The following is a 25185-nucleotide window of genomic DNA, read 5'->3' on the forward strand; positions in this document are numbered from 1 at the left end:
TAATAGAAAACGAATGTAATAACAAAAGGAAGAATGTATAGGATTGAGATCTGTAAAAGTTGAGGGGAGTAAAGAATTCTTAGGTTAGAAATTGTGGAAGGAAAGAATTAGGAAGCAACCCCAAAGAACAAACAGCTCAAGAAATATGGAAATGAGGAGGAATATGAAGGGGAAGAATTCCTTGAGGAAGGGCAAGGTAAATACAAAGTTTTAATAAGAGAGTCAAGATGACAGTTATTATTATGAAAAGACAACAGAAATAGTGGACTTAAAAGAGAACAGGAACTCTCTGTATTATAAGGTATGTTAGAAATTATTTTCATGTAAATTAAGAAAAGAAAGGCAATGAAAAAGAGGCTGAAATTCTTTGAAATGACTTATAGATGGTTTTAATGAAAAATGAAAAGGAAAGTTAAGGGTGGCTATAGTATATCCTACATTTAAAAATAGCTACAAGAGAATAATTCAAATAATTCTGCTGTTAAGAACAAATAATATGTAACATGATGCATATCCCAGTTACACTGATAAGATTCTGAGTGTATCAAAACTTATGTCCCTTCAAGATGTGTACATCTATAGCTTAATTAAAAAGTATTTAAAAAGGAAAAAAAAGAATCCTCATTTTTTAAAAAAATATTAAGTTAATATATTTAATCTAGCAAATCATTAAAGTAACATATTTAATCGAGTAAAAACTGTGTTCCCAGATAATGCAAAGTGAAATAATATTTTAGGCCTTATCTGATTACTATGAATTATTAATTTTTGACTTTCATTTCTCAAGATTTCTAACTTGTCATTTGTATATCCATAACTTACTTAATTTACCTTACTGTGTGATATAATCTTTACAGTCATTTTAGATCTGTTTGAAAATAGAGAGAAACAAATAAAAATTTTGTTTGATCTTTTTATTAATTAAAATTAAAATTTCTGGTTATATAAAGAAGGTTCTTAATCTGTATTCATTAAATAAGAACATAAATTTTGAGCTGCAACCCTCTTGAAGAAATAAATGCAACAATTATTTATTTCTGGAGATACTGTGATTTATCTTGTGCCAATAATTTCTAAATACAATGGACATAGTATACATCACATGAGTACAATCATAATTATTGTTCTCTAGAATAAACTACTTATTATCATAGCATTATAAAGAAGGTGACTGCAAACAGAGTATACACATTCATCTCTGGAAGATGAATTTTTACTTTTAAAAATATCTCCAGCATAGGGGACATTTTACATTATTCTTAGAAAGCTTTATTAACTTTAGCATTCATAGTTGTTATATCTTGAACATAAATTTTGTTCATCTGCAAAACTCAGAAATCCTGTAGACTTGATTTTGTAGTCCTCTCTCCATTCCTTATGTGAACTCTGGGGCCTGTTTGAGAATTGCAGATGTATTTGAAGATTCTTAAATCTTCAGTATGGATAAACATAGTTTTATTTTCCTTATAATAGATGCTCTCTCCAATTTTTAACTACCATCCTACATGATGGAAATAAGAAATTAGAGCTATTAGTATCTTGCTTACATGGGAGTAAGAAAACCAGGTGAAATTTAATGGAGAGTTTTATGTTTATTTCTTACTTGATCATAATACTTACAAATACATCATAATTCTGCATCACATAAGCATTTCTTTTCTGCAGTTTAAAATTTTAAGATTAATTTTAATTAATTTAGTTAGTTTCATTTCTCTTTTTATTTTAATTTTTTATATTCAGGATATTTTGGGTCTACAAACATTTTGGTTACATGAAAAGTATTTGCCTCGCCCAAGCTAGGGCTACAAGTATGTCCTTCCCCCATACAGTGTACCCTGTTTCCACTAGCTGTGGGTTTACTCCCCCAGCCCCTCCCCCACCAACCTGACCAGCACCCAATGAGTATTACTACCATGTGAGCACCTTTGTGTTGATCAGTTAGTATCAATTTGATGGCGAATACATGTGGTGGATGTTTTTCCATCCTTCTGATACCTGACTTCAAAGGACGGGTTCACTCTCTATCCAGGATGATGTAAGAGGTGTGAGATCACCATTCTTTTTTGTAGTTGAGTAGAATTCTATAATATACATATACCACATTTTATTAATCCACTCACATATTGATGGGCACTTGGGTTGTTTCCAAGCTTTGCAATTGTGAATTGTGCTGCTATAAACATTCTAATACAAACGTCTTTATTATAGAATGTCTTTTCTTCCTTTGCATAGATGCCTAGTAGTAGGATTGCAGGATCAAATGGCATTTCCATTTTTAGCTCTTTGAGGTATCTCCAAATTACTTTCCACAGGGGTTGTACTAATTTGCAGTCCCACCAGCAATATATGAATATTTCAATCTCTCCACATCCACTCCAGCATTTGTTATTTTGGGCCTTTTTGATAGAGGCCATTCTCACTGGAATTAGGTGATACCACATTGTGGTTTTGATTTGCATTTCCCTAATGATTAGAGATGTTGAGTACTTTTTTATATGTTTGCTGGCCATTAGTCTGTCTTTGTTTGAAACTTTTCTGTTCATGCCCTTTGTGCATTTATTGATAAGGCTGTTTGACTTTTTTCTTGTTGATTTTCTTAAGTTCTATATGGATTCTTGTTATCAGCCCTTTATCGAATGTGTAGAAAGTAAATACATTCTCCCATTCTGTAGATCGTCTATTTGCTCTAATGATAGTTTCCTTGGCTGTGCAGAAGCTTTTTAATTCAATCAGGTCCCATTTGTTTATTGCTGCTATGATTGCTTTGGGGATATGCTTCATAAATTCTTTTTTTATGGTTAAATTTTGTATTTATTGAATATTTATTTTTTTATTGCAGCATATTATGGGGGTACAAATGTTAAGGTTATGTATATTGCCCTTCTCCCTCTCCCTCCTTGAATCAGAGCTTCAAGCATGACCATCCCTCAGATGGTGCGCATTGCACTCATACCTAGACAGATGTCTAAAAGAGTCTTCCCAACATTTTCATCCAGAATTATTAAGGTTTCATTCCTCAGGTTTAAGTCTGTTATCTATAGTTTTGTAAGAGTTGAGAGGTGGGGATCCAGTTTCAGTCTTCTGTACATAGATATACAGTTTTGCCAGCACCACTTATTGAATAGAGATTGTTTTCCCCAATGTAAACGTTTATCTGCTTTGTGGAGGATTAGATGACAATATGAGGATGGTTTATATCTGGGATCTCTGTCCTATTCCAAAGGTCTATATCTCTGTTCTTGTGCCATTACCATGCTGTTTTGGTTACCATAGACTTGTAGTAAAGTTTGAACATGTTTTCAGACTCAAGGTCAAGGGTTGGAAAACAAACTTCCAAGCAAATGGAAACCAAAAGAGAGTGGGGTATGGCAATTCTGATTTCAGACAGCATAAATTTTAAAATAGCAAGAGAAAGATGGTCACAAAATAATGGTAAAAGGAAAAATCCAACAAGAAGACTTAAAAATTCTTAATATCTATGCACCAACACAGTAGCACCCAGACACATAAAACAAGCCCTGTTTGATCTAAATAGCATGATAAAGAGTAATGACACAGGGGTCATTTCGGCAGGGTCATTTCAACACCCCGCTGATGAATTGGGCAGATCCTCCAAACAAAAAATCAGCAAAGAAATAATGGACTTAAACAAAACTCTAGAACAAATGGGTCTAACATACGTTTACAGAACGTTCCACCCAAAAGTAAAGCTGAATATACACTCTTCTCATCAGCTCATGGATGAGCTTTCTCCAAAATCAATCACATCCTAGGCCACAAATCAGACCTCAACAAATTTTAAAAAACAGAAATTTTACTGTGTATCTCATCAGATAATAATGATGTCAAACCTAGAGATCAATTCCAACAGAAGCACTCACCGCTTCACAAAGTCATGGAAATTAAACAGTCTATTGCTGAATGATTACTGGGTCAAAGAAGAGATCCAGATGGAAATTAAGATTAATTTTAAAAATGGTCTTTTTGCAGCATCTTGAATTGGTGCTTTAGAATTAAATCTTTTTATACAGTTTAAAAATGCATATTATTGTAACATTCAAGAAATAAATATTTTCATCTATTAATATTATTATATCTCACAGTCTTCAAATTTTAAAAGGTATAGTTGAAAAAATTAAATCATATTTTTTTTTCTGTTTTCATTTTCAAAATTTCAGAGGCCTGTATAAGTTTTCGTTATTTAATTTTACCATTTTCATATATTTTACAAATACTCATTCTTTCTTTCACACTGCCCTGTCTAGAAACCCTTCATGACCTTTCTCAGCATTTTGTGTATCTTTGATAATATGGCCATATATCTTTGTAGCATTTCCTGACCTTCCCAGGTAGAACTCACTGTTCTCTCCTTTGTGCTCTTACTGTCCTTTATTCATTTTAATTGTAGAAGCAGTGAATTATTCTCTTCTGTCTTTCTTTTCATACATCCCAACATCCTCTTGAATCTAGGGCAGAATCTACCTTCTATTTATTTTATCATTATAAATATCAATATATTTATATTATTTATATTTATACTATCTGCCAGGATAGTGCCTATGATTTGTTAGACAGAGTTAACCTTTATTGTCTTACAGACTGAGTGAGTGAATAAATGAAATGTTTTCTGAAGTTGGGATTTTATTTTTTAAATAGGATGGAGCAACAAAGCCAGAATCTGGACAAAAGGAAAATGGTATTGGTATTATTGAAAATGCTCCACGAGAGCAAAAAGATAATGTCAATTTTATTTGTGTGAACAAAAATAACAGAAGTGGTAAGTTAGTGAATATCTCTGACAATTTTTGATCCTTAAATGCCATCATGAAATTAACATTTTAAGTATGTAGACCCAAATATATTATCCATTTCTTTTAAATACTTTTCTTTTGCTGTCTTTCTTCATACTGTCTAATTTTTCTTCCTAAAATTGGTTTAACCTTAAAATTATTTTGCTATTAATTTTATTTTATTAAAATAAAAATGAATGGTGATAGACTTGTATATGTATTTTAAATTTATAATAAAAATGTTCTGATGTATGTATCTGTGAATAACATTTTATAGACAAGATGTCTGCATTTGGGTCTGGAAAAAATGAAGATGCAGGATCACCTCAGGATTTGGAGGTACTGTCTATTGTTGTTATTTTAAAATATAAGTATCAAATGACATTAGAACCTAAAAGGATGTGTTTTGACTTTATGTTCTCACCTCTGCATATGGCCCTAAAGAATTATTTTCTTATATTTTCAGCTCATAATTAACAAATTGGTTATTATTGCATAATACAATTCTACTCACTTGTGGGATTCATTTAAGAAGCTACTATATTATAGCATAAAAAAATAAGACTTAGAAAAGGAATCAGTTTGGTTTCTGAAGGTATGTTTATCTACAACAAAAGAATTACTGCAGGTCAACGTATGATCAAAGAACCGTTTTGTATGGTATATCTGGATATGTAAAAGTCCTAATGATACTCAGAAACCATTTGTACTATTGTCTTTTCCAACTTGAGACTTAAAAACAATGTCTGCAACCTGAAGGTGTTAGTTGGGTTGTCAAGGATAGATCTGCAAGCAACATTTCAGGAGAAGGAAAAGTATGGGAACAATAAATGTGTAGGACTATAGTAACAACAGTTTGGTTTAGTGGTGTTTTAATAAGTAGAATTCATTTTTAAAGAGAGAGCACATTGAGTATTTTTGTGGCATCCATGTTTGCATCAGTGTAAGTAAAAAATAATGACACTGCACATTAAGGTGACAACTGTAGCAAGAGATGAGAAGGGTCTGATGATAAAAGAGCTGCTGCACAGTGGTACCAGCACTGAGTGGAAGCCAGAAGGCATGTTAGTGTCCTGGTACTGTCACTTACTAGCCATGGAATCTTGAAAAAAAAGATTTATCTGATATATCGGATATTCAGATATCACTGATATTCAGATATCAGTGACCTTCTTCATAAACATGGTACTGACATCTATTCCTTAAGTATGTGTAATGAACAAATGTGGTAAGAAATGTGAAAATATTCTGTAAACTGGAGAGTGTTTATGCAAATGGAGGACCAAATGATTACACTGATATTCACTGACTTATAAAACATTGAAATACTTTTTGCAAACCAGAAAGCAGTAGTGCTAAGAAAAGAATGGAAGTTATAACACGCATATGGATTCCTAATTTGGGTTAAGTTTCAGCAGACTATTACTAGAGATGTTCTATAGGAATATAGTGATTTGATGCATGAGACCTCCCTGATGGGATTTTAAATGTTTTGACCTTGCTTAATTGTTGGTTACTGAGTACCAACTACATGCTGGATAGTAAGACACTGAACATACAAGTTGAGGGAATATGCTATAGGAGTAGGAACAGAAAAACAAGTAAACAACAAAGACCTATAGGTCATTATAAGTTCTGCATATAAAGAAAACAGAGACTGGTTAGAAAATATTAGGTAGTTTGTAGTTAGGATGGGGATGGAAATAGGGATAGAATTCTGTAGTCAGAGAAGATCTTTCTGAGGGTGACATTCACATTGCCCACTTTCACATGACTAGAGAAAGACAGCCATGTGAAAGTCTAGGGGGAGGACATTGTAGACGGAGAGATCAGTGGATCACATCTCTTCATTTTACCTTTAACATCCTGGAATGACCACGAAGGAGGAAGTGGGATAACCACCATCCTATTAATTTTTATTAAGTATAGAAAAATGTGCAAATAAGTGTCCAGGACCTTTTAGATGCTTTAGGAATAAATATTCTTGAAGTTTTTATTTTTTAATTGGGAAAGAGTTACATATTTTTTACTTTCTACATCTCTAATGTTTGATTGCTTTACCTTGTACATCTCTAACATTTGCTTGGTTTTATTGAAATATGACATAAAGATATGTTTTATACTTAATACTCCATCATTTTATTCATCCATTTATACTATCAGCAAACATTTTATTAAAAAATATTTAGATACTTGCAAGCTCTTGCTTCAAAGATGCAGCTTGTTAAATGTGCTATTCTTCCTGAACTTGACATACTCTGATGTTTCTTATCATACCAATTATCTTATTTTAACACTAAAAATTTCTATAGTTAAAATTATTCTAAATATTTGATTATGTAATTATTTTAGTAAGTGTATTATATATATATTTTTAAAAGTACTCTTATTTTTTGTGGGGATTGCAAAGTACAGTTAGGTGTTTTGTAGTTACTTCCTTGTTGAAATGTGCATACCCATTAATATTTTGTCTGTGAATATATTCCCTTTCTCATCCATTCGTGGTTTTCAGAGTCAATAGCCATAGATAGATAAAAGGTAAGCTTGATCTAGATAACATATGTGAGGTTCCCTATTTAAATGTTTTGGTTTTCAATACATGCTTCTCTCATTTGTAAGTCTAATTGCTTTTAAAATAGGAAATTCAGATATTTTTAAGAATGTGATTAGGGAATCTTGATGGAATTACTTTTATAATTTAATTAAAACTCATTATATTGATATTAATTTTAACAGAGTATCTCCACGAATCTCCCACAGAAGGATAGTGGTGATTTACGTGGGGCTGCAGTTCACAAACAAAAATATATGATAAATGGACAAGAAGGTAAGAACCATATTGTATTAAAAGAAAGTCATTTAACAGACTGTTTATTTAAAAACATGTACACTGATATATTCTAAAATACAAAGAATATCATCAAGCATCAAGAAGCAGGCATGTATAATAGAAGGTGGTCAACTAAAATAATTCTTCAGAAAAAGGAAGAGCAGAGTATTAGAAAGGCGGAAAGCATATAAAATGAGCTTCCAATACCAGAATGTGTCAGAGAAGTATAGCAAACACTTCTCACTCTTCTTATCTCCCTCACTGTTGGGAAGGCATTAAGGACTGAGGTACCTAAACCTGCAGAACTATATTTTCTCTACCATAGAGTAATACAAGCATATATGGTCAGCCGTACATGTGTATAATTTTGTGTGGTTTGAAATGTTCTTACTTTATAAGATAGAATTAGTACTGCTAAAGATAAAAGCATTGGAAATAAGAAGAGAGTAGGGTCAGTTACGGAGAGATTAGGGAAGATAGAGGCTGATAAACAGCCCATTAGAAATGTTATGACTTGTAAGGCAGTTTCAGTTTGGGGGACATGATAGGGAGGAACTTGAGGCTAGATTTCTAAAGGGTCAGTTCAGGTAGAGGAATGTGGAAGCACACTCAGTATAGACCAGAGCATCTCTAACTTTCATCAGTTAGCTGGGGACCTTGTTAAAAATGTACATTCTGAGTTAGCAGGTCTGGGATTTTGCATTTCTAATAAGTTCTGAGCTGATGCTGGTGCTATTGGTCCTTGGGTATAAACTTCCTTCTAGAGAAATCTGGAAGAAGAGCCATTAGATAACAATTTTACAGGATCAGGGGAAAGCATTATTTTGTTACCATTTCTGAGAATGTTTGTAGCCAGAGGGGAAGGAACAAACTGATGAGAAGGAGAAATTAGAGATGTAAGATACTACTGCTAAATAAAGAGAAAAGATGTGGTAGGAATAATACATCAAAAAATGTAAAAGGGGTAGAGTAAGGACCACAGATCTAGAGATGACTGTTGTGAAGGAAGAAGGATTGTGAGGGGTGAAGGAGGGAGGAAAGAAAGGAATTAGGAAGGGGATTTTGGAGTTGATGAGGAAACTTGAGAGGACCTCAGAAGACTTCAGTATATTCACACTTAAAACAGAAGCTTAGATTATTGCTGCTCTGAAGGTTACTGGAAGCAGGAAGGAGTGGTAGAATTGGGGTGAACAATATTAACTTATTTTTCCTCCCCATAACTGTAAGACAACAAATATACATGTTGGATTATTATTAGTTAATCAAATGAGATTAATTTGGATATAGAAGCATCAGCTGCTTTTTTAAGATAGCTAAATTTCTGGTAAGGTAATTGTTTCATAAAAGTCTTTTAAAGACTATACAGTAAACAAACTAATTTTAGAAAGAGAAAAAATTACAGAATTCATTCCTTGAATATTAAAATTGTTATTTCAATATTGAAAACTTATTATACATTTTTTCTTAGATGTGTTATTGTGGCTTCTTGCATGAGCATATTAAGAAAGTTTAAGATGATTAACCCAGAGGATGCAAGAAATGTAGGCATACCAATAGCCCATATAACGAATGAAAAAGATGAATATTTTCATTAAGTAGTGTTCCGTAAATGAATCCAATGATCAATTCAGAATAGTTTTTCTGATGAGAGATGAATTATACTCTCAACTGAACTGCATTGTAACTCTGTACTTCCTAAATCACAGGATGAATTGAAGAACATGATAAATAATTACAGTATAATTGTATAAATGATTCTGCTGGGTTGCGTTACAGATATGCTGTAGCATTCTACCATCAACTTTGATGGTTATCCTCTCATGGAGGATATCCCGCAGTCAGGATCATGATTTTCTCCGCTGATTGATGATCACTTTTCCCCTCATCAGTCAGCATGTTCACAGAGATCTATGTCCACTTTTCCATTCAGTTAACAGAAATGGCTAATAGTTAATAGAATTTGTGAGTGCATCTTTGAGATGTCGTGTGCCTGGGACCAGGTGACATTTGGCGTTTCCCCAAGTGGTCTGTTGAAGTTTTTTTTTTTTTTTAATTAGAATTATTTCTTAAAGAAGTAAGCATTCCATCACAGATTTAGCTTCATTTAAACTCTCAATGTATAAAATAAAAATGTTATTTTCTATCAATTTCTATAAAGACTGTCTTTTACCTCACTCTTCTAAGTAATCCATTTTAATTAAATGTATGGATTTGTTAGCAGAAGAAGACCTGGAAGTGACATCAGAGAATGAGCAAGAGAGGCATGAAGAAAGTGAAAATAACCAGCCACAGGTATGTAAAGATTTAAATTTAAATTTCAGGTTTAACGTCATTTTCTTTATTTTAATAACATATTTGCACTAGCCTGTTAGAACAAATAGATACTCATTTACTATTTTATAATTTTATTTATTTTTACCATTTATTTATTTATTTTCTTTAAAAAATTTCAGAATATTATAAGGGTACAAACATTTTGGTCACATATAATGCCTTTGCATTTCCCAAGCCAGAGCTACAAGTGTGCCCATCCCCCACACAGTGCGCTCCGCATACATTAGTTACGAGTTTCCCAACCCCCATTTAAAGTAGTTATAAAACTTAAAATATTCTTAGAATCTCTAGAAACATATGGCTAATGTTTACCTTGGACATATGTTTTACAGAATTTTGTTTGCTCTTCCATTTTTATAACCTCCTCACATGATAAAGAGGGTGACATCTCATTTTTCAGAATTGCACACCAGCAACTGAGCAGTTGCTCTCTGCTCCTTGTTTGGTGACAGACTTGGTTCCTACATATTTGTTAGTCTCTTCATCTTCATCTTTTGATATTTCTCTATCCAAATCAAAAAAATAATGATAAAAGGCAGTGGGCAAAAGGTTCACTTGGTGCAGAAAAAGGAAAGTTTCCTTTCTGTTCCTGAAGCCTTACAATGCTGCATCCTCTAAATCTGGCTATTTAATGTAAAGTCCAGGTGATAAGACAGAAGAAGACATGTTTTATGTCTTTGCCTTTTTCTTTCTGTTTCTGCCAGTCAAGTGGGGTTGGAAATTCCTATTAGCCAGAGAAGAGTGGATGTGAGTAACAGCAAAAAGTTAAGAAGGGTCCTTTTAGAAATTTGGGAAAATTTTGTTTCATTCACTCACACAGAAATGAAGCCGACTTTACAAAAATGTCAATAATACTATAATATAATTATATGATAACTATGTCCAATAATAAAATTACAGTAAGCACAAAATATTTAATGATTAAAAATATGACAAGGTGAGTCAAGTGATAAAAATCAATGAAAAGAGAAAATGTTATTTTTATTGATAAGCTAATAACAATTATTCTTACTATCAAACTTTCATTAAAGGTTGAAGAAAGGGAGAATCACAAAAGCAATAAAATGGCAGTATCAGAAAATCTTTATGATGCTGCTGCTGATGACAGTGATGATGAAGCATTACTTCAAGAAAGAAAGAGTGGAAATACTGACAGTCGGCAATTTCCTAGGATGGAGAATGAAGTGTGTGATAGGTAAGCCTGTAGCAGTGTCTAGCAGTAAATAATTTTATTGCATGATAAAATTAATTCTAATTGGACTAATATTCATGATTAACAAATTTTATGCTTTTCGTAGGTATATTCAGCCTCACTTGGTGATCAGAAAAATGCACATTAGCAATGAGATAACATATTTTCCAGTCATACTGGCATTTTATTAAAAAAAGATTAGCAGTATTGGCAAATGTGAAGAAAATACATTTTCATATACTGTTGGTAAATAAAATTGACAAATGCTTTTTGAAGCATAATTTAATGTACCAACATTTCAAATATGTCACTCCTTTAAGCCTACCAGAAACTTAGGATCTGGGACTGGATGCTACAGGAAAACATGACTTGTAGAAACACACATAAAAACATACAAGTTAAGGACATTTATTCTATATTATATATAACATGCAATAAGCCAATATATACATAAAATAAATAGCCTATGTTAAAAGATATATAGTTGTGTTTGGAATATTTATACAAGTGTATTGCATATATACATGTATATGTATATTAAAGATAGTTACTGTGACATCATCGTATCAAAAACTTCGAGATAGTCTAAATACCCATCAATAAGGAAATAGTTACATTGTCATATCCATATAATGTCATATGCAACCATTTAAACAATGAGGTTATATCTGTAGTGTACTAATTATTTCACAATTGACAGATATTTAAAGCATTTAATTTGATGATACAACTGAAGCAAATTGTGTTAGAATTCTTATAATTACCTGCTGAGGTTCAAAAGGAAGCTGCATGCTACATTGCAACTCTACCTTGTTCCCAACAAAATTACTAGTTATTCAATTGTTGGGTTTTTGTTCTCAATGCATGAGTGCTCACCTGTTGGATCCTCACATTAATTAATCCAAATATTGCCAAGGGATTGCATATCCATATCCCATATAAACATTACCATATTTTGGGTAAAACTTACTAAAATACATCAAAGCATATTTAATCTACTAACCAGGTGTTGGCCAACTCTTTCTGTAGAAAGCCAGATAGTAAATGTTTTAGGCTTTTTGAACCACAGGATCTCTGTTCTCGTAGTCCACTAACTGTCATAGATGGTAAATGAATAGACATGGTGGTGTCCCAGTTAAATTTTACTTACAAAAACAGGCAGTGGGTTTGACTTGGCCCCAACACACTAATTTGCTGACCCTTGTACCAAAACCAACACTAATGCAGTGAATCTTCTTAGTAAAGATACCCTGAATGCATGCCATTAACCTTCCTTTTAAAATAAATATATGTCAGTATGTATCATACCATATTTTCAACAGTGACTTTATATAACTTACAAAAATTCAGTTTAAAAATGAGATTATTTTCTGCATTTTCCCCTTTTATTCCTGTCACTGAATCAGTATTTTTTTTTTATTTCGGCATATTATGGGGGTACAGATTGTAAGGTTTCAATAAATGCCCATTTCCCCCCCTCCCCCCACAAGTCTGAGTCTCCAGCATGACCATCTCCCAGATGGTGGACATCTCACTCATTATATATGTATATACCTGCCCCCCTCCCCCCTGCCCAAACCCTATTACTGCAGTACCTATGTGACCACTTAGGTGCTCTTCAGTTAATACCAATTTGCTGGTGAGTATATGTGGTGCTTGTTTTTCCATTCTTGGGAAACTTCACTTAATAGTATGGGTTCCAGCTCTAACCAGGAAAATATAAGATGTGCTATATCACCATGGTATACATATACCACATTTTATTAATCCATTCTTGGATTGATGGGCACTTGGGCTGTTTCCACAGCCTTGCAATTATGAATTGTGCTGCTATAAACATTCAAGTGCAGGTGTCTTTTTTGTAGAGTGTCATTGGATCTTTTGGGTAGATGCCCAGCAATGGGATTGCTGGATCAAATGGTAGATTCACTTGTATCGCTTTAAGGTATCTCCATATTGCTTTCCACAGAGGTTGAACTAATTTGCAGTCCCACCAGAAGTGTAGGAGTATAGAATTTTTTAATTTCCATCTTGATTTCTTCATTTATGAAGTAATCAATTAGTAGGAGGTTGTTTAGTTTCCACGTTTTTGTGTAGAAATGTGAGTTTCTGTTAGGGTTGATTTCTAGTTTTATTCCACTGTGATCTGAGAAGGTACATGGTATGATTTCTATTTTTTTAAATTTCTTGAGATTTTCTTTGTGTCCTAGGATATGGTCAATCTTAGAGAATGTCCCGTGAGCTGATGAGAAGAACGTATATTCAGTGGATTTTGGGTAGAATGTCCTGTAGATGTCAGTCAGACCCAGTTGTTCCAGGGTATTGTTTAAGTCCATTATTTCTTTATTAATTTTCTGTTTGGAGGATCTGTCTTGTGCCGTCAGTGGGGTGTTGAAATCTCCGGTGATTATGGAGTTGCTATTAATCCATTTGCTTAGATCCAGTAAGGTTTGCTTTATGAAACTGGGTGCACCTAAGTTCGGTGCATATATATTTAAAATTGTTATCTCTTCTTGTTGAAGTGTGTCCTTCACCATTATATAATGACCCTCTTTGTCTTTCACTACTTTTGTTGGTTTAAAAACTAAATCATCTGAAATTAGAACTGACACGCCAGGCTTCTTTTGGCTTCCACTTGCCTGGAATACTGATCTCCACCCTTTTACTTTTAGTCTATATGCATCCTTGCAGGTTAGCTGTGTTTCCTGAAGACAGCATATACTTGGCCTGTATTTTCTTATCCATTTAACCAGCCTATGTCTCTTGAGTGGAGAGTTTGAGCCATTCACATTTATTGAGAGAACTGATAGGTAAGGTAGATTACTGTTCATTCTGTTGGGTTGGATGTTGTTGCTTTGATTTCTCTCTTGAGTCATTGCATTATCTGGCCTTTAATCTTTGGGTTTTGGTTGTTTTTATATTCGTGAGTTTTTATTATGGTGTTCTGTGCATAACACTGTTTTGAGTACTTCTTGTAGGGCTGGTCTTGTCTTGGTGAATTCTCTGAGCCTTTGCTTGTCTGAGAATGTCTTTATTTCTCCTTCATATATGAAGCTTAGTTTTGCAGGGAAAAAGATTCTAGGGTGGGCATTGTTTTGTTTCAGAAGAGTGAGAATGGGGCCCAAGTCTCTCCTTGCTTGTAAAGTCTCATTAGAGAAGTCTGGTGTTATGTGTATTGGCTTTCCCTTGTATGTCACTTGCTTCTTTTGTCTTACAGCTCTTAGAAGGGCCTCTTTAGTTGATATTTTGGTCAGTCTGATGACTGCATGTCGTGACGTCTTCCTGTTTGCATTGAATCTCCCAGGGGTCCTCTGAGCTTCTTGAACTTGTATATCGAGATTTTTAGCAAGGCCTGGGAAATTTTCCTCTATTATATCTTCAAATAGCTTGTCCAACCCTTGGGTGTTGGGTGTTGGGTCTTCCCCTTCTGGTAACCCTATGATCCTCACATTAGGTTTCTTCACATAATCCCACATCTCTTGTAGGCTTTGCTCTTTTCTCTTGTTTCTCTGCTCTATCTCTGTGATGGTTTTATTTAGTTGGAGGGTGTTATCTTCAATCTCTGAGATTCTTTCTTCTGTTTGATCTACCCGGTTCTTGAGACTTTCCAATGTATTTTGTAGTTCCCTGAATTGATTCTTCATTTCCAGGAGTTCGGTTAAACTTTTCTTCATTGTGTCTATTTCTTTATTGAACTTTTCTTCTAGGTCCTGGAGGCTTTTTGTGGTTTCTTTGTGTTGGTTATTGAGTTGTTGTTGCAGGTCAGTGAGTGTTCTTATGATCCACATACGAAATTCCTCTTCTGTCATTTTCGTTGCCTGATTTGGGTTAGTGTCCGTTTCTAGGGGGCTGGTGCTCCTCTTTGGGGGTGTGTTTTCTGTTTGGTTCTTCATATTTCCTGAGTTCCTTCGCTGATTTCTTCCCATGTCAATCAGTTGTTGTTTTTTTCCTTTAGGTTTTTGTTTGGGTATTCACACGCCTTGTTTAGTTTCTGAGCCATTAGGTGGTGTCTGTGGGTGAGATTGGACCACTCCCTGTATAATGAGTCAGTGGGTGCCGTGAAAAGGCTGTGCCGGATGCCGTCCCTGTCAGTAGGTGGCGCTTGCTTGGAAGAACAGGCTATGCTGTTGTTTTTGTGTCCTGTTATCAGCTCTTGTTCTGGGCAGAGCTGGGTTGGGTAAGCCTGCCCTCAGGCACCACCAATGCCGTTAGCAGGGGTCAAAGTTCTGTTCTCTGCTTCCAGGAAAAGCTGTCAGGGTGGGGCTGGAATGTCCCCTCAGCCATAAAGTCTGCTTGTGGGGGTGAGGCTGTCTGAGACCCGCAGTCTGGAGGGGGCCTGGCTTCTTTCCATCCTCCCCAACTCTGCAGCTACTTCTGGGCCTCTGCCAGCAGGCCAGACCACACACCACCAGGCCTCCCCGGATTGTGATGCCGTCGGGGAGGTTCCCTGGGCAGGAACGCCACCTGGGCTGGGCATACGGCCTCCTTTTGGGAGGAGGGTTGCCCTCTAGGATGCTGATCTGCCCCTGGAGGCACACACACCTCAGCAGGCTCTTCACAAATATCCCTTCTGTGCCCCGGGCAATGCTAGACCTCGGTGCACAGGATCTGCTCTGCAGGTCCGACCTCTGGGTTCCAGAGTTCAAACTGTATCCCCACCAGGGAGAGGAGTTCCGGTCCCAATTCACCCACAGGGAGCCCAAGCTGTGTCTATGTCTCTCAGCCTCTGAGTCAGCACCATTCTCCTTGGAACACTGTGCCAGCAGCACCTGGGAGGGCTGGTGGGTAAGGAGTTCACAGTCTGAGTTCCCCTTAGTCAGCTGTAGGGTCCCAAAAGGGAAGGTCCCATTCCCTGGAGGTGCCTCCGGCTGGTGGCTGTATTGTCTCTCTGGGCAGCCGCAGGTAGGGTCGGCGGAGCGGAGAAGGAGGCAATATGGCACCTGCCGTGCAGCTCGGTCTGTGCACACTGAGGTGCCCCGAGGGATTTGGGAGTCTGGTGCTGCATCCGCTACAGGCTCACCGCTAGCTGGTGGCGGCCGTCTCTGGGCTGGTGTCCGCAGGTCTCTCCACCCACTGAGGAGCCCTCAGCAGTCCCAAATGCAGGGGAGGGTAAAGGTGATTTATCCACCTACCCTTCCCGCTGTTCTCCGGGCTGCTCTGTCGGTCTGAGCTTCCAATTTTCCTCCGCAGCCTCCTCCCGTGGAGTCTCCCGGGGTCTCAAGTACCCCTCCTTCTGGCCCTCATCTGCTGTATGCTCGCCTTCTTGCTTCTTTTTTCTAATATCTGCTAGAATCTGTCTTTTCTGCAGAGACACTCTGTCTGGCGGTGTTTCTCGTCCGCCATCTTGATCCTCCTCCACTGAATCAGTATTACACTGCTAAATGGTCTTTTTTTTTTCTAATCCTCTCTTCATCAGTGCTTAACCCAGTGCTTCTATTAAAACAAGTCAGATGATGTCATTCCTCTGCTCAGAACATCCCCATTGTCTTCCATTTCAGTCAGAGTATGTGTTACCATTCCACCTAATACCTAAGAGGTAGTGCATGACCTGACCTTTAGTCCTCTGACTTAATTTTTCATTTTTCTATCCCTTTACCTCTGCTACTACCTCACTGAACTCCTCACTATTTTTTAAATTCTCCACGCACACCTCTGTACTTGGCAGTTGTCTCTATTTTAAATGGCTTCCCTCAGATATCTTCCTGGCCTCTTTTTGTCCATTCCTTCAGTTCTTTCCTTAACAACCATTTTCTCAGCAAAGCCTTTTCCGCACTTGCTAACATTTCCACCATCCCTCTTCTCCCACACATAAACATTTCATTATGCTGCTTTACCTTTTCTCCTCTAACATGTGATGTAGTTTGCCCCCCTATTCTGTTTACTGTCGTTGTATGTTTCCTTCACTCTCATGAGTAGGACATTCGTGTGTTCACTGCCATGTCCCCTGTGTCGCAAAAACAGCCTAACATGTAATGTAGTAACTAGCTACTCCATACATTTGTATTAACCGCGTGTATGGAGTTTACCCTGTGGGTATTGTTTTAATCATTAGACTAATTCTCATTTAAAAGTGTGACATGGGTTCATTGTGACAAATTTACCTGGCAATCACGCATTTTTTGGATTCTTCTGGATATTTTCATAAGCTATATTCTGTATATTAATTTGTTTCCATTTAGGGAGAAAAGCCCAATAATGTGTTTACTCAGTATTTACTTTTTCACTGTATTTATGATTGTTTTAAATCTGGCAAGACAGATCAAAGGAATTACAAACTTCATTTGTGTTTTATTAAGAAAAGTAAAATACAAGAGAAGTAAATTTAATGGACTTAAAAATTCTTTCCAAAGGATGGTAGGCCTTCAATAACTGACATAAGAAGATGAAGTGGGAGTATATTCCTTTCTCTAGTAAGAGAGCTATGCTGGTGAGGCACAGTCTCTTCTGACAAAGCACCTGCTGATATTATACAGGGTTTTGAGAAGAGTGGCACTTAAGGACTTACTGGCAGCCTTTCGGAGGAATACATGGGTTAACATCATCTGTAGGAGCATGGTTAGTTGCATGACACAGTGGTTGAGTCGTGGGCACTCAGGCATGTTTATTGGAATGAGTTTGTGCCAGACTGACAGCCTTTCAGAATCAAGTGGCTGACATTGATTTGTGAATGAGGCCAGTGGTCACTGATGGATTCACTAGATTTAAAACTACCTGGGGGTGGCTGCTTGTTACCATGACTACAGATTAGTCATTTTCTAAGTGTGAGGATGAGACGTTTTCTGTTGAAAAGTTGTTTTCTATCAACTGTGTTCAAAATGAAAACTGTTTATTATTCCAGAATTATAGACTTATTTTTTGCAGTTTGAGGCAAGAGAAGTTGTTTAATAATTGCTCTCAGAAAGATATCTTCCCCTACCCCTGTTTTTCTACCTGCTCAGTCTTAACCAGAACAGTTATCTACATGATTCATTTTATAACTAATTGTTAGTTTTATCTTTGTTTTTGATGTTTTTAGGGGCTCATACTCAATTTGTAACATAAACTCCTGTGGGAAATTTCAGTTTCTTTGTAAATTTATATAGGTATATGATAGTGATTTTCTTACACATGTATTTATCCCACAAAAAAGTAAGTACACTTTTCTATTGGTAAATTCTACTATTTACATTAGAATTAGCTAGGCTAAAAGTATACAAAAGTCAACAAATTATTTTGTTTTCAAACAAAATTATAATTAATCACAATATTACTATTTATAAATAATATAGAATGATATATAGGTATTCTAAAAGTAAGGATTTCCCCAAAGATATTTCCTGATTTCTTATATTATTGTTATATGTGCTTCATGCTATTTTATAACTTAAATGAAACATTATCATATTTAAACAGAAAGCCAAAAATACAGCACAAATCTAATTCTTGCTCCTATGCCTAAGAATCATTGCTTGTAGGTAGTGAGCTCCAGGCATTCAGTGTGGCATTAAAGGTTAGCATGGCATTCACCTCTCATTATTTGCTTCTATTTATTTTACACTTTTCTTTTCAAGTTCACAAGAAACATCATGTGTGTCACCTTGGTGCTTACATTCTGTCTTTAAGTAGGTTGACTTTCTCCTACTTTTTGCCTGGTGAGCTCCTTTTACATTTTGTCTGTTCCACAAAGCCTTCCTTGGGCTCATGTAGAATTTTTCCAAAAGGTCCACTCTTACGTATCACATTGTATCAAAATTGCAATTGGCCTGTTTTTTAAAGCAGGCAATGTACACTTCCTTGCATATTGTTGGTATTTCATAACTGCTTTTTAAATTAATAAGTGAATTGAAAATGGAGAAGATATGGAAGTTTATAAAAATTGTCTTTATATATATATATGGTCAATAGAATTATTAGAAAACATTATCTCTTGTGTGTGTGTTTTTTTTTTTAAAGTACTGGTACTGCATTGCATATAAGGGAAGTAAAGAAAAATGAAAATGAAAAACAGACCTCAAACAAATCTGTGATGAACAGTGTATGAGAAGGCCAGTGTAGTAATTGGTGGTGTGAATGATGACAGCACTTGAGGTGAAATAGACAGAATGAAGGAAGATAAAATCTATAAGTCCTTTATGTCCTTGTGAAAGAATATTAGCAGTGATTACTTTTACTATTCTATTTACTTGAAATAGAACAGTGTAGTCTGCCAAAGCTAGAAAATGCTCAACTGTATCAGTGCTGTGAAATGATTGATTAATATGAGGACAAGTGAACTTAGACAAGGAGCAGTTTCAATAAATGGTCGCCAGGAAACCCTGACTGTAGTGGATAGCATAGACAACTCCTGAGTGAAATTTTCCTGGGAAAGGAAATGGAGAAATGGGTAATATCTAAAGAAGAATGTGAAGTTCAAGGGAGTTTTCTTTCTTTCTTTTAAACTAGAAGCTTTTAGATAGTCTATCGGTATGCTGTTGGGAATGATCCAGTAGAGAAGGACATATATGTGAAATTTAATTTAATTTACATGTCTAAGCACTAGAAAGCTTGATACATTATGTTTTAAACATTTGTGATAAACTAATTGCCCTTAGAATTTCTAGCCATGTATGATTTTATAGTAGGATGTTACCTTCTTCAGTATGGGTTCAGAAATGAAATAGTCTAATTAAAGATGCCAGTGATGACATATTATAGTTTAATGTAAAAGTCAAACTATAATACATAGAACTTTAAAAAGTGTAGTAAAAAAACACACAAACACTTAAGGCATATTTATTACTGTTTAAACATTTATTTTTGACTGTATATATTACAGTACCTTTCCCAGTAGCATAATGAATACCTATGATTTGGTAAGGTGCTCTACAGTATCGGGTGTATGTGTCAACTTTATAATTATTTAGATTCTAGGGAGAAGGGGACTGTTTTCTTCATGTACAATAAAAAACAAACTATTAAGATCTACCAAAGATTATTACTTCTGTATTATAAAGTTCTGAAGTATATAAAAAAAGTTTCATTGTACCAATAATGCCATTGACGTATTATATGCTGAATAAGTATTCATTGAATGCACGAATGAACAGATGAATAGATGAATAAATGCCTGTTGATGAATTTCTGTAGGAAAAATAAATTGTAGTTTATTAAAAGTAGGTTTCCAAAATTGCCTGGGTATAAAACTTTTTAAGAAAATATTTGCATTTTGGTTACAGTGTGTTTTTTGCCTCTCCCTAAAAAGGGATAGAGGTATTCCTTTCCCCCCTACAATGCTCATCACATCCTTAAGATGTGGGTCTAAATTTTGTTAATGGGAGGTGAACAGGTGAAAGGGGGAAGAAGGGAAAGGATACTCACTTTCATGGTGGGTGCAGGGCGCACCACTTGAAGACTGGACACACTTGAAGCTCTGGCAGAGCGGGCTGGGGAGGGGAGGCAAGGGCAAGATATGTAACCCTAACAATATTTGTACCCACAGAATTTGAGAAAAAAATAAATAAATGTAAAAAAAAAATAATGTTCCCCCACCCCAAAAAACGAAAAGAAAATATTTGCAAGATTCAGAAATTATTATGTACGATTTTAACCAGAAATGGAATGATAATATGTTTTTCTCTGCTGTCATCTCACTTAAAACACTTAAAAATCAGTGTTACTTTCATAGCTTATGGTGAAACTCATGCCTTGAAGTCAGAATCCTGGGTTTGAATGCTGGGTCTGCTATGGACAAGCTTTATGGGCTTGAGCAAGTTCTGTGGCCTTTCTGTGCCTAGTTTCTTCCTTTATAAAATACCTAATGTGTCTACCTCACAGAATTATGGTGAGGACAAAAATGAATTTACCACATGCACAGTGCTTAAAATAATGCTTAGTATCTACATAAGCATTTATGAATGAGCTAGCTAACAATGTCATTAAAAAAGGGTTTCCCTCATATATGGACATAAGTATTATTTCCAAAATAGGTTTTAGTGCCAGTAAAAGCTTATTAGTGAAAAGGAGAATAACAACAATAAAAATACCCTAATATATTTCTTTCTATCAAATGATGCAGATAAGATGTTTTTCCTTTTTATTCGAATGTCAGAAAGCTTGATCTAAATTTAATTCTTTTATATATTATTAATATATTTTCTTTATCTCTTAATATTACTTTGTCTTTTAAACTTCCTTATATAAAATCATTATATTTTATATTACCTGTAAATATAATTGTCAGTAACCTTTTGACTAGGAGAAATAAATTATATATAAATTTTTTATATAAAAAATTAAGTATAAAATGTCTAAAAAAGTTTTAGCTATTCTTTGTATTTTGCATCTATATTATTTGACTGAAAAAAGTGTTTGTTTTTCTAGGCCTGCAAAGAAAATGTCTAATGAAAAGAACAAGGTATTTAAAAAATAAATTACAAAATTATTATTGTTACAATATAGGTTATACAATGTACAATAAGAAAATAGAGAATATTTTGGTGTAAGGACATTTACTTTGGAAAAGTGATTAAGAAGCAGTCACCATTGATAAAGGTATCCTTTGAACAAAAATCAATTTCTTTTGAAAGAACCTGTAATTTTACTCATATAAAAGTTGGAAAACTAGCACTTCTGTATATTTTGTTTATGCTGTGAGTATTTTGGAGACATACTGAACTAGTGTTATTTATTTTGTAGGTCAAAGGACAAATACATTCTATGGGTGACCATGATGACTTAACTTGGTCATCTGAAACAGCCCCAGAGGATTGTGAGTTGCCTTCCTCTTATTATCAGCATTTTATGTTGCTTGTTGAACAGCTTGGAATGTATTGTAAAGGTAGAACCATTGTATAAAAATAAGGCCTTCTTAATATCCTATAGTAACATATGTACCCATTGCTTAGCACTGCATCATAAAGCACTGATATATTATAGTCACGTTCTTCCAAGAAATATACTTTATGTTAATGTAGAATTAGAACTAATGTATAGTGTGCACTCTCAGCTGAAGAGTTATGATAATTCCACTGTGCTTTTTTTTTTCTCTGTGTGAATGGCACTCCAGCCTTTTTGTTGACTCTGCTTCTCTTCCATACCTATACCCAAGGGCAGGTTACCATTAACTCCTACCTGGAATACTGGAATAAACTTTAAACTGTTTACCCTTCTACCCTAGCTGACCAAACTGTGGTATGCTCTTCAATCATAATTACATATTTTGAAAAATTCAGATCTGATTGTGGTCCTCCCTTGCTTAAAACGCAGCTATCGCTTCTCATTGCCATAATGTTAAAGATCTCAATTCTCTAGTGTTATCCTCCATTATTTTCTACCCTTCTTTCTCTCTGTGTTCCAGCCACTGTCTTAGATACTTGTTGCTCTAATCAATAGCTTTCATGAAGTATAATTAATATATGACAAACACATATGTAAAACATACAGTTTGATAACTTTGGACATATGTGGAAATGTGAAACCATTGCCACTGTCAAGATAGTTAACATCACATGCAAGTCTCCTCATGCCACTTTATATTTCTTTCTTAAGAAACTTCTCAATTGTTTTCAAAGTAGTTCTACAATTTTCCATTCCCATCAGCAGTATCTGGCAGTTCAAGTTGCTCTGTATTGTCACAAACACGATGTATTACCATTTTTACAATTTTTAATTTTTAGGCATTCTGAGGGGTATGTATTGTTCATATAATGATTTCCATATGCATTATCCTTATAACTAATAATGTTGAGCATCTTCCCATGTGCTTATTGGCCATCTATATAATTTCTTTGTGAACTATCTTTTTAATTCTATTGCCACTTAAAAATTAATTTGTGTTCTTATTTGTTGAGTTCTAAGAGGTTTTTAAAATATATTTTGGGTACTTTTACCTTATTAATGATTTTTTTGTAAGGACTTTGTCCCAGTTTATGGCTTGACTTTTTATTTCCTGTTAATAGTGTCTTCTAAAGGGAAAAAGTTTATAATTTTAATGAAGTCCAGTTTATCTATTTGTTAAATTACGGATTTTGTTTTCTATATCATGTTTAAAAAGTCTTTGCCCAGCATAAGATCACAAGAATTTCTCCTGCCGCTTTCTTCTAGAACTTTTATAGTTTTAGGGCTTATATTAATATTTGGATCTATGTTCCATTTTGAGTTCCTTTTTAGTTATTAATATCCAATTATTCTGGCACCAGTGGGTATGTTTCCATTTATATAAGTTGTATTTAATTATTTCAGTGATATTTTATACTTTTTAGTGTATAGATTTTCCTTATTTTACCAGTTTTATCTGTATTTCATTGTTTGATGAAGTTGTAAATATTTTTAAAATTTTAATTCGATTGTTTATTGTTGGCATAATTTTTTTTCCAGCCTGGCTCATGGGAATGGACATACTTTCTGGCACTGTGTGAATACCAGGCATGGTTTCCTCTATTTCGTTCAGGTTTTTTTTCCCCCTTGGTCTTAGATAGTTTCCTAGCACACATGCACTGTTCATTACTCTGCTAAATACCCAAAAAGGGATCTCGGCAGATCTCCACGTTTCTTCCCTCTGCTGTTATCTCCTCTCCAGTGTTCTTTCCTGTGATCTCTGTCTGCCTTGGTTTTATCAGACTCTTAGCTTCATCACCTCAACTCAGGAAGTCTGGGAGACTCTACCTGAGGTTTTTCATCCCTTAGTCATGGGCTGGAACGTGTGTCAAGGCAGAGAGCTGGGGTATTCATAAGGCTTACTTCGCTTGTTTCCTTTCTTTCAGGGATCATGGACTCCATTGCTTGAAGTCTACTTTCTTGAAAATCATTGTTTAATGTGCCTTGTCTGTTTTGTTTTGGTTGTTTTCAGGTAAGAAGGTCAGTCAGCACCTGTTACTCCAACGTGGCTGGAAGCAGATTGCAGTGGAGCTTCAGCACAGGCTGTAGACTGGCTGGAATGCTGTCCTTCTCCCTTTGCTCAACTGCTTCCTTTCCATCCTGTTTTTCAGTGTTGCCATCTCTTCCTCAGAGCCAGTTCGCTGGGCTCAGTGTAGATCAGTTTTTCTTATGTGCTCCTAGAACTCTGTTTTCTTACAGCATTTATCTGAATTTATAATTGTCCCTTATTTTGTCTTTGTTCTTCACCACACTTTAAGCATTTAAATCAGAACAGAGGTCTTGTCTGTTTTGTCTTCAGAGCTGAGTATAGGTCCCCCACATTGCAGGCCCTCAGTATATATTTGTTGATTGTATGAATGAGTGAATGTTACATGTGCAGTCCTTATATCCAAAAAGTACTAATACATTTTACATCTGTCTTGTTTTCTCCCTAATACAGATTCTGTTAGCCTATTGAAAATGCAAGATGACGGTCTTTCACGGGAAAGATTAGTAGAAATTAAAAGCAATCACTGTGAAAGACTTACGATGAAAATTAAAAAAATGGAAAACAAGGTTAGCGTTCTGCAAGATGAGCTCCATGAAACCAAAAAAATAAACTCACAGTTAATGTATGAAAAAGCTATATGGGAATGTGAACTCTCTACTTTGAGGTATGACATCCTAGTTTTAAAGAAATGTTTGTATGTACTGTTTACTTCACACTAACGATCTACAGGAGAATTTGAGTAATTGCTATTTACCTTCTGGGGTTTAACGGGTAAAATTTGTGGTGTTGTAAAATGTGAAATTCTTCAAAATAATACAATAAGTTCTTAACTGTCAATATGTCTACTAATAAATAAATAAAAGCATATTCTTTTAAATCTTATTTTAATGGCTATATAGAAGTCTAACATTTGGAAATCTCATGATTCCAGAAATTATATTTGGAGTTTTAAAATTTTCTATATTATAATGAATGCTACAAGGAATAGCTTTGATATAAATATTTTCCTACATTTCTCATTATTTCCTTTGAACAAAGCCTTCAATATTGAATTTTTGGTGAAGGTATAGGAACTTTATAAAAAATATCCTTGATCGATATTATTTTTTTCTCAAGAAATTTTATATTAATTTAAAATTCAACAGAGTGTGAAATGGCCATTTTTTTCTAACCCAGAATCATTTTAAAAAATATTATACAGTTTTATTCTGAATAT

General features: G+C 34.9%; 1 protein-coding gene across 1 annotated transcript in view; it reads left to right on the forward strand.

Annotated features, from left to right (window-relative positions):
* The first annotated feature begins 9825 nt into the window (after positions 1-9825).
* Positions 9826-25185, forward strand: part of LOC105871239 (ankyrin repeat domain-containing protein 26-like) — a 61290-nt gene continuing 45930 nt past the window's right edge. The window contains exons 1-5 of the mRNA XM_075993422.1: positions 9826-9912; positions 10986-11149; positions 21485-21518; positions 21800-21872; positions 24420-24633. Coding sequence (XP_075849537.1) covers positions 9826-9912; positions 10986-11149; positions 21485-21518; positions 21800-21872; positions 24420-24633 — 572 coding nt within the window. The remainder of the gene's footprint in view (positions 9913-10985; positions 11150-21484; positions 21519-21799; positions 21873-24419; positions 24634-25185) is intronic.

Source organism: Microcebus murinus, chromosome 16 (genome assembly GCF_040939455.1).
Source record: "Microcebus murinus isolate Inina chromosome 16, M.murinus_Inina_mat1.0, whole genome shotgun sequence".
In the NCBI taxonomy this organism is placed as follows: Eukaryota; Metazoa; Chordata; class Mammalia; order Primates; family Cheirogaleidae; genus Microcebus; species Microcebus murinus.